Source organism: Trachemys scripta, chromosome 8, assembly GCF_013100865.1.
Source record: "Trachemys scripta elegans isolate TJP31775 chromosome 8, CAS_Tse_1.0, whole genome shotgun sequence".
In the NCBI taxonomy this organism is placed as follows: Eukaryota; Metazoa; Chordata; order Testudines; family Emydidae; genus Trachemys; species Trachemys scripta.
Window position 1 is genome coordinate 28554204 of NC_048305.1, and position 10382 is coordinate 28564585.

At 43.6% G+C, this 10382-nt stretch overlaps 1 protein-coding gene across 1 annotated transcript in view; it reads left to right on the forward strand.

The window, feature by feature from the left end:
• Positions 1 to 1309: 1309 nt before the first annotated feature.
• The window catches only part of WWC1 (WW and C2 domain containing 1), a gene marked incomplete at its 5' end in the record, with an annotated part of 67547 nt that continues 58474 nt past the window's right edge, over positions 1310 to 10382 (forward strand). Inside the window, 5 exon segments of the mRNA XM_034779423.1 lie at positions 1310 to 1386; positions 2303 to 2382; positions 5975 to 6104; positions 6587 to 6715; positions 9084 to 9157. Coding sequence (XP_034635314.1) covers positions 1310 to 1386; positions 2303 to 2382; positions 5975 to 6104; positions 6587 to 6715; positions 9084 to 9157 — 490 coding nt within the window.

Below are 10382 nucleotides of genomic sequence, written 5' to 3' on the forward strand. Positions count from 1 at the left end.
GCTACCGGCTTCGGGCAGCCCCCATGCCTCCGGACCCTGAGCCACTGGCCGGGCACTTCCCCTCCCGGGCTCCGGGGGTGCAGGGTCCAGAGGCATGGGGGCTGCCCGAAGCCGGTAGCGCTCGGGCAGCTCGGCTCTTAAACAGAGCCGAAGAGTCAGGGGAGGAGCACAGCCGCCGGAGCCCAGGAGGGGAAGTGCCTGGCCGGCGGCTGGGGTCCGGAGGTATGGGGGCTGCCCGAAGCCCGAGCGCTACCGGCTTCACAGTTTGCCGGGCAGCCTCCAGACCCTGCGCCCCCGGCTGGGTGCTTCCCCTCCCGGGCTCCAGCTGCGCTGGGGAAGCGCCGGCCTGGGGCACAGGGTCTGGAGGCTGCCCGGCAAACCGTGAAGCCGGTAGCGCTCAGGCAGCCCTTTTCGCATGGCTGGGAGGGAGGAGGGGGAGTTAGGGCGGGGACTTTGGGGAAGGGGTGGGGGAATGGGCGGGGGCGGGGTGGGAAAGGGGCGGGGCCAGGGCCCATGGAGTGTCCTCTTTTTTTTTTATTTTTTAAATATGGTAACCCTACTAATCCACTGCGGCACATCCTATGGTCTGCCACATCCTCAGGCCCTTCAGAAGGCTGTATTGCATTCTTCAGTTTTCTTGTTATGTTGTGTATTTGATGGATTAATTTACAAGAAAACCCTATTTTAAAATTGAAATCCTACATACAATCTCTTTCCCCCCACTCCTCCCAACCACCCCTCCACTCCTCCCCCACTCCTCCCAATCACCTCTGGGGTGTGGTGTGAGTGTTTTATTTTTGTTAATGGATTTGGTATTTCAGGAGACCAAGCAACTGGGCATGGACCTAGTGTTTGGGCACTGTGCCAAGTAGAAGGAAGGATTTTGATTGCTGGGAACTGGTGCCAGATCAGGACTTACAGATGGAGCATGATCTGCATCTCCAATTTTCTCTGGCATGCATTCCCAGTGCGATTATTTGACCATGTTGCTGGGTGCTGTCACACTGGAAGAAAAGGTGCAGAACTAGCATAGTGGGGAGAAGAGGATCTTGAGGTGGGAGAGAGCTGGGGGAAGTCTTGTTTCACTCAGAATGTGGGGAGAGAATTGGAGCATGAAGTGAAGCAGAGAAGATGAAAACAAATAAATTGGTCTCCTCAGGAAAGAGCATTAGGGCTCAGAGAATAAATATTGAATCTTCAGGTTGTGTGTACAGTATTGGAGTCCTCCTTTCAGATTTGTGTGATGTGTTGTAAAGCTCACCCTAACGTAAAATAGAATTCTTAATTCAACATATTCTCTTCATTCCAGTGCACTCTGGCTCATCGTCTAGTTCTAAATATGACCCGGAGATTCTTAAAGCTGAAATTGCTACTACAAAATCCAGGGTAAGAAGTACAAATGGACCTTTGCTTTCCGCTAATGATCTTAAGAAGCTTCAAAACCTCATGTTAAATATTAAAGGAGATGCCAAGGCAGCTGTGTGAACTAATGCTGCTGCCCTTAATCTAGAATATATATTATCAGAAATTCTCTGAAGTCAGTGTCCCAGAGTTCAACTATCCCACATTTTTCTTGAAAGCTTTGAGCTTGCCTGAAAGCTGATAGAGAATATTTTGCTATAGATATTATCAGATATTTAACTAGGTGGTGATTTTGTACTGCAATTTCAAATATCTAGGAATGGTCTCCAGACATGGGTAGCTATTTTGTGTTCAGTTCAGTGCAGACTCATGGAGACTTTACTTTTGGTCATTTTTGTTCTCAATCTAAAGCAGGTGAGACAGGCTTCTATGAAGGAGCATAATAGAGAAAACTACAGGATCTATGTATTTACAATTTGCATGATCTTCCCACTGTGTTAGTTGTACAATGAAATTTCTTAACTGGGACAGCCCAGTAGGTGGCTTATATTATTGCAGTTAAGCAGCTGTCTTATTATTTAATCATTTTTAAAAAGTCAGTAAAGATGTTAAACATTGAATAAAAATGACATTCCATATTTGTCTCCTTTTAATCTTTATATGTCAACTTGTATATTTAAGAGTTAAGAATTTCACATCTCTTGCACCTAACTTGATACCACATAACTTCTAGGAACTAAAGAGTGATTTTATAATACTGCCCAGATGAAGTAGTAGTTATGGCTATTCACTGTTGTGCTAAATTGATATTCTAGGAGATTCAGCCTGAAGTGACCATCCTGATTAAGCATGTTCTGATTGTGTGGATAATACCGTGCCTTTAATCTTAATGGATGTATGAGTTTGAAAATGTAACACTTTGCTCTTCCAATTACTACAGGTTAATAAATTGAAGAGAGAGGTAGCTCATATGAGGCAAGAACTGCAGTACAAAGAGCATGGCTTCCAGACACTAAAGAAGTAAGTTTAATGCACAATCTTATTTTCTGGTGAAAAGTTCTTTCCCTTCCCACCCCCTCTCCCTGGTTCTTTAGCTGCTTGAATAAAGAAAGCGTTTTCTCTGCCTGTGTGTGCTCCTAGGGTGCTAACATCTGGGCACACAACTGACAGACTTGAAAAGCAGTACACACAGCACATATTAGAATCTGTCACTTGCGCATGTGAGTGCTAGTGTAGCAAATGTGAGCATGTACAAACTGACTTAACTCAAAAAAGCACTTCCAACAATGTCACAAGGCCACATTATGTCATCATTTAAAGTACAGTACTGCCCATTGCATCTAGTACTGCTTAACACTGACGTCATGGTAGGGCCCAGGGTCTTGATTCAAGGGGTCATTGTTTTTAGGGGCATTGAGAAAAAGCTGTAAAAAGACAAGGACCCTGGTGCCTACCAGTGTAGGAATAACAGTTGGCATTTCTTAAGTAATGAGGCATATAGTGTAGGTGGTTAATTTTTACCACTTACAAATTCATAGATGTGCCGGCTCCTCTCAGTAGAATTCCCCTGGGAGGAGGGAAAGACCAGCTGTCAAGTTGTTCAGCCTACTTCTGTTGAAGAGAATACACCACTTGAACATGACGTCTGTGCCCTGTTTAATATGCAGAACATATCGAAACTGGTTTCCATACAAATTTGTAGGAAATCTTTCCTCTGTAATTTACAAACCAGTTGCTTAGCCACTACTATATTGGTTTCAGATATATGTCACGTCTCTGAGGAGTATTAATTCATATTACCATGCATCCTAGAACCCCTACTGAGGGACCAGGACCCTGTTGTGCTAGGTGCTGCACAAAAATGACTTTTTCACAGTTTCTATCAGAGGCTTCTTAAATCTAAACCCACCAATCTTTCTCCTATTATGATGAATTCAAGGAGAATTGGGGGGAGGAATAGTTCAGTGGTTTGAGCATTGGCCTGCTAAACCCAGGGTTGTGAGTTCAATTCTTTAAGGGGCCATTTAGGGATCTGGGGCAAAAATCTGCCTAGGGATTGGCCCTGTTTTGAGCAGGGGGTTGGACTAGATGACCTTCGGCGGTCCCTTCCAACCCTGATATTCTATGATTCTATGAAAATAAAATTATCCTGTTTACTGAAGGAAGATCTCCAATGTGGAAGCAGAGAAAATGTGCAAAGATTCACTTTGCCTGTCATTAACCAAGAGGATTTGGTTAATGACACTTTGAAGGAAGGATATATTAACTTCATGGAGTTTGATTTCTATTTTCTGGTAGCGTATAGGAAGACTCTTAAGTTTGTCAGAGTCCATGCTTTTCAAGGGAGGGCAGTATCGAGAGAAAAATCTCTGCTAGGGCACCACTAAGGAGGAAGAAGAAAAGGAATTCCTGTTGCATGGATTTGTCTGCCTTTTGCAGATGTCAAAGACCTCTGGCATAACTCCAGATCTCAGTCTTGGCTTATTCTTGCATATACCTTGTTACACTAGCACCTACTAGTGTAAGTGGTATGTTCTAACAATGTGTTTGGATGATGACATTTGTGTATGCAAATCACATTTTTCATGCTTGCACCCAGGTGCTAGCATGACAAAAGTCCCAGGACTAGCAGAAACCACGCTGAAGCCCTACCAAAATGCAGGCCCTGTATCATCAAGAAACCTAAAATGGATGATTAGCTTTCAATGGGTTGTGGAATCTGTAATTGTCACTTTAGGCAGAGAGGTGGAGTGTGTACTAGTTGTGGCTTGAAGATATTTGTGTACAATATTTGTGTCTGTTAATGCCTAAGTGGTATTTACATCTTAACCTGTTTTAAAATGTTGGAGTACATCAATCAATCCTGTACAAATATATTAAGCATAACTCACTGTATAGTAGTTCTGTGCAGATGCCCCCACAACCTCCCTACAGGCTGCAGATCTCTGCCTGCTGCTGTTTGAAGTAGTAACAAGAGCAATACTTCTAGGCCAGGGATCAGCAACCTTTGGCACATGGCCGGTCAGGGAAATCCGTTGGTGGGCTGCAGCGTCCGCGGGTTTGGCCGATCACTGCTCCCACTGGCCGCAGTTCGCCGTTCTAGGTCAACGGGGGATGCAAGAAGTGACAGCGAGCACATCCCTCTGCCCACGCCACTTCCCGCAGCCCCCAATGGCCTGGAACGGCGAACCACCAGTGGATTTCCCTGATGGGCTGAGTGCCAAAGGTTGCCGATCCCTGTTCTAGGCAAATACTTCCTCTTACTCTCCCCCTATCTGTGGTGGTCCTGCTTAGTCCTCGGAAGTACAAAGCTCTTATACTAGAATTGAGAAGAGAGTACAGTGAGGGGGGTTTGTATGTTTTAATTTTGTACTCTCGCTGAGGTGACACTAGCCTCATTTTGCTGCTAATATGTGTCTGATACTCTTAACTTTGGAGCACTGAGCTGACACTTTATGTCGCAATTTTCAGATTTATTTGGCATTCAGGAATACCATAGTCCACGGGTCGGCAACGTTCGGCACGCAGCTCGCCAGGGTACTTACCCTGGCGGGCCGCGGGCCGAATGTTGCCAACCCCTGCCATAGTCCTTGGGTTATACAAGTTTACTTGCATGTTTTTGTAATGTACATTGTAAAATACATTGTTTTATATTCTACTAATATAAGTGATGTAGAAAACCACAGGAGCTCTTTCTCCTGAAGATATCGAAGTAGCAACATGCCCAGTACCTGGAGACTAATTAAGGGCATATTCTATAAAACTCATGCCAAAAGTGTCTCCCTGGTACCATTCTGAATACAAATTTAGACTGATCCTGCTGTTGTCCATGTGGAGAAATCCTTGTAATGTTCTACAATTTTGAGACATCTGAAAACACCAGATCTGAAGATTCATCTTAACTTTTCAGCTAAGCCAGGTGCTTTCTGGAACATGACTTTTGGACCCTCTAATTCTGAAAATGCTTATTACATTGTGAATAGGACAATTGAGTACGGTGAGCATTGCAAACAGTGTTTGCAGTGTCAAGCTATAAGTTATCACAGAGATGGGAGAGACATGTTCAATAAGTTAGTTCTTTTGACATTTCCAAACACATGAAGGAAGACAAGTAAAAGCATCTGTGGTCCAGATTCTGCTCTTGTTATATGGGCATCAGTTTGGAGTAATTCCTTTGGAATTTGACTCCCAACATATAATGTTGGCAATAGTAGGAATTTTATGTCACTGCACTTGTTTCTCATTGTCAGCATGTCAAAAACCAAAGGGATGGCATTAAAGTAGCCCCTCTTAGTTAGCTTCAGAATAGTGGAATTCTCAAGGTTAATGTAACTGCATATCATGAAGTAACTTATTCAAACGGGGAAAAGAACCATGATCATTCACTAACTCTGTTATCTCCTTCCAATGGGTGAGGACAGCCCATGATTAAGAATGTTTACATGCTTGGAAGTGGACACAGAAAGTTGCATGTGCTTTAGCATTTGAAATGCGTTCACTTAAAATTTCTTTAATAAACTTGAGCTACAGTGTCACATGCCTAAATTATTTTGGGCATATCTTGAGTGTTTTAAATCTCTTTCCTCTTTTTATTTTGTAACTTTTCATGCAGAATTGATATGAAAATGTCTGATACTCAAGGTGGATACAAACTTGATGAAGCGCAAGCCATATTAAGTGAAATGAAAGCTATCAAGAAAGCAATCACTTCAGGAGAGAAAGAAAAACAAGATCTCATTCAGGTACTGAAATAATTTTAAATAGTGAGCTATTGATGGAAAGGACAAGGCATATCCTTGAAACACCCTTGCAAAGTTGATCTGATGTAACTGGAAATGTTCACAATATCTAGGGCAGACTAAATCTTTTATTTCAAAGAATATAATTATTAGTTTGGGGTTAATATAAAATGACCAACATCACGTTTGGAGTGGAACTGTCATCCTTTTGGTTTTATTTATTGATCACAAACTCAAAGATGGTATGATGTGACATTGGCTTCAATTAAATCACTTTATTATCCCCAGATCTCTAAAATGAGAGCAAGAACATAAAAGAAAAGCTTGCTCTAAGATGCATGTTCCCAGTAAGGAACTTTTTATCAAAGAAGGGTCACTGTGATTTTTACTCAAGCTTAAATATCTCATTCAATGTAATGTTGTTGTGCAGCAGGTGATATTTTTTCTAGCAAGAAAAGAGATGACTTTGTGAATTCTTGTTTTAGAGCTTAGCCAGGTTAAAGGATGGCTTTGTGACTGACAGAGGATCACAGTCAGACCTGTGGGACAGCAATGCAGCCTTATTACCTCCACAGTATCTGGATGTTAGCTCCCAAACAGATGTTTCAGGAAATGTAAGTAACATGTGACACAAACACATGCAAAAATTATTCCTCTGCACTGGATCAATGTTGCCATATTGCAAGTCTTCAATCTAGGGCAAATAACTATTAATTGATGGGCCTTCAAAGTTTCAACATCAGTGTGGTTTTCATTGACATTTCATTTGATGGCAAAATGGAGGAGGTAGTAGCGGTGGTGGCACCTGCCCAACTTACAACTTTTAGCCTAGTGGTTAAAGCACTTGCCTGGGAGGTGGGAGACCCAGGTTCAATTCTCCCCTCTCTGCTAGCAGGGGAAAGATGATTTGAGCAGTGGTCTCCCACCTCCCAGGTGGGGGCCCTTACCACTGGACTACAGAGATTTTTCTCTCTCTCTCTTCCTTCCCTCCCTCCCTCCCTCCCTCCTCTCTGCCTAATAGTCATTGGGCCTGAGTGTGGGAGAGTGGCTCTATAATTCAGTGATTAGTGCACCCATCTAGGAGGTGGGAGACCTTGGGTCTGGTCCCCCTGCTCCAATCACTCTTTCATTATTCTGCCACAGTGGAGCAGCTTCAGTAGGAGACTGAGGGAGCCCCCCATCAGAATATCACATAGCTCATGAGTTAGAGCATCCTCCTGAGAGGATTTGAGCTGGGTTTTCCCACCTTCCTCTCCTGCTAAACCTGGATCTCCCAGTCCCAGAGGAGTGCTCTAACCACTGGGCTAAAAGTTATAAGGTGGGTGGCAGCAGCAGCTCCTCCTCCTCCTCCTCTGGCCAGTTCATGTGCAGCAAGAAGCAGCTAAAGCGTCTAAACCCCGTGACTCGAGGAGGTGGGTTCCAATTTGTGGATCTCAAGCGGAGATAAACGCCTCCCTACAGTCTAGACTTTGGCTCCTATATCTGTGAACAGGGCGGGACTTAACATATATCCCTCTGATTGGCATCTCCCATTGGCTAGCTTTGGCGGCTCCCTGCCTGGCATGTTGGCTTTTGTGGATCACATTCTACGGCCTCTATCTCTCCCCATGCATTTTATAGGCACCTAACTCGGCTTTGGGGATTCCAGCGTTATTCCTGTGATTTTTTTTTTTTCTAAGCACCTAAAAGTTAGGCACTATGATGCTCAGTGTTGCAAAGCCTAAGTCTCTTTGTGGATCTCACCCTTTCCTTCCCCTAAATATTTCTTCCTTGAGGCATGGAATATTCTGTTAACCCTTCTGTTATAAGGCAAGCATTATGACATAGGGAACGTTTTGAGGCTACCTATGGATTTAGCTTTGAGGAAGATTACAAACTTGCAGGGCTAAGTCATTTGTGAAGTTAGTTTCTACTATCTGGGAATTTGAATTGTAAATGAGTAATGTTACCAATTTTTTAAAAATGTCAACTCTTTGTTACAATTTGTTACAATGCAACCCTGCGTAGAGGACAATCACAGCCTTATGCACCCCTTAAAAACATAGGTGGCACTTAAGTGGTGCATAACCCTTGTGCTGGCCCTCTCCACAAGAGTGTACTTTACCCTTTGATCCTATTATTGTAAATGGGAATTATGGAATAGGTGAAAATCCTTAGGGCTTTAAAATTAATGATTCCTTGGGGTGAATTCTTCTAATGTCTGTTGATTAACATCCTTAACTTTCAAAGATATATAGAAGCCCTCTAATCCACACATCTTGACTTTTGCAGATAAAAAAGGTGGCTTCTTGCCACGTCTTAGTAAGATTTAATAGCAGGTTGCTGTAGTATGGTCTCATATTAAAATTATAAACTTTCATGGTGCTGTACAAACATTGGGCTCTGATCTGGCAATCAGATCAGCGCAGGCAAACTTTGCACAGGTGCAGCCGGGACAACCCATGTGGCTCAGATGGCAGGTTTGGTATCATCGTGACCAATCCTGCAAATTCTCACTTGAGTGAATAGTTCTTACTACTGTAGTTCTATTTGTGTAAGGCATCTATCAGCCTAGTCCTAATAGCCATTATGTTCCTTACCCTAAAGATTTTTCAATCTAAATAAGGCAGACCAACACAAAACATATTGTAACATTTCAGAAGAGGGAGATAGTAAAAATTACCTTGCAAAAAGTCCTCCGCTGTAGTTTTAAATGCAAAGGGGGAAAAATCTGGGCCCCAATCATAGATGTGAATTAGTCAGATTCTGCTGTACTCTATAACTGGAGAGCAAGATAACTCTTGCATCTTATATCAGTTTTTAGACACCTGAAGCACATAATCATAAAAAATCAATCAAAGGAAACAATTTTCAGTCTGATCACCTCTCGAATCTATGAATTTAATTCAATTGACAAGTTAGCAGCATTACAATTTGAATATAGAATGTCTCAAGGCACAATAGCTGTTTATTAATTCACTGGTTTTATACTTTATTTCCTAGTTTATCACAAGCACTAATAATCAGTTGGCTGAGAAGGTCAGATTACGCCTCCGATATGAAGAAGCAAAGAGAAGGTAGTTGTTTTGTCTGTTGTTGCTTACTATTGGGACTGTACAGTTCAAAATGTAAACAGATATCTGTGATTGAGAGGAAAACCCATTAAGAGCACAATTAGAACTTCAGTGGGGGTAGTGGGGCATTCACTGAAACTCTGAAAGAACTTTTGTGCTTAGGGGCCAGCATGCAGCAACTGTTTCTTTGAAAGACTCCAGCTTTTAATGACAATAAAGACTGTATGGAATTGCAAATGCAAATCAAATGTTAGGATAGTGTCTTAGTAATTAACCAGAACACTCAACAGAGTAAATACAAATTTTTAAATAATCACAGTACAGAAGATAAACACAGATTCTACCCTTCTCCTTAACTTTTAAAACACCCTGTATAACAAAAATGAAATTTAAAAAGTTAAGAATAAATTGATCCACTTAGGCTATAAAGAAAATTAATTTCACATAAGTCTTTTCTTGACCAGGTAAATAAAGCAATTGTCTGTATAACTGAAACATCATTGCTACATAATCAATATTCAAATTGTTGAGCTAGTCAGGCTAAAGGCTTCTGAGTCAAAACTGGGGAAAGTCATTATAGTTCTCAAATGCCAAAAGTAACGTGGATGTAGGGTTACCATATTTCAGCAAGCAAAAAAGAGGACGGGAGGAGCCCCGCCCTAGCCCCGCCCTAGCCACACCCTAGCCCCGCCCCTGCCCCTCCCACTTCCCGCCCCCTCAGAACCCCCAAATCTCCCCCCGTTCCTTGTCCCCTGACTGCCCCCTCCTGGGACCCCTACTCCTAACTGCCCCCCAGGACTCCACCCCCTACCTAAGCCTCCCTGCATCTTGTCCCCTGACTGCCCCCTCCTGAGACCGTCCCCCCATCCTAACTGGCCCCCTAGAACCCTACCCTCTACCTGTACCCTGACTGCCCCAACTCTTATCCACACCCCCACCCCCAGACAGACCCCTGGGACTCCCACGCCCCATCCAATCACTCCCCACCCCCTGACAGGCCCCCCCCCAGAACTCCCGACCCATCTAAACCCCTCTGCTCCCTGTCTCCTGACTGCTCCGATCACTCTCCCCACTCCTGCCCCCTGACAGCCCCGCCCCCAGAACTCCCAACCCCCCCCGCTCCTTGTCCCCTGACTGCCCTCTCTTAAGACCCCTCCCACCCTAACTGCCCCCCAGGATCCTACCCCCTACCTGTATCCTGACTGCCCAAAACCTTATCCACCCCCCC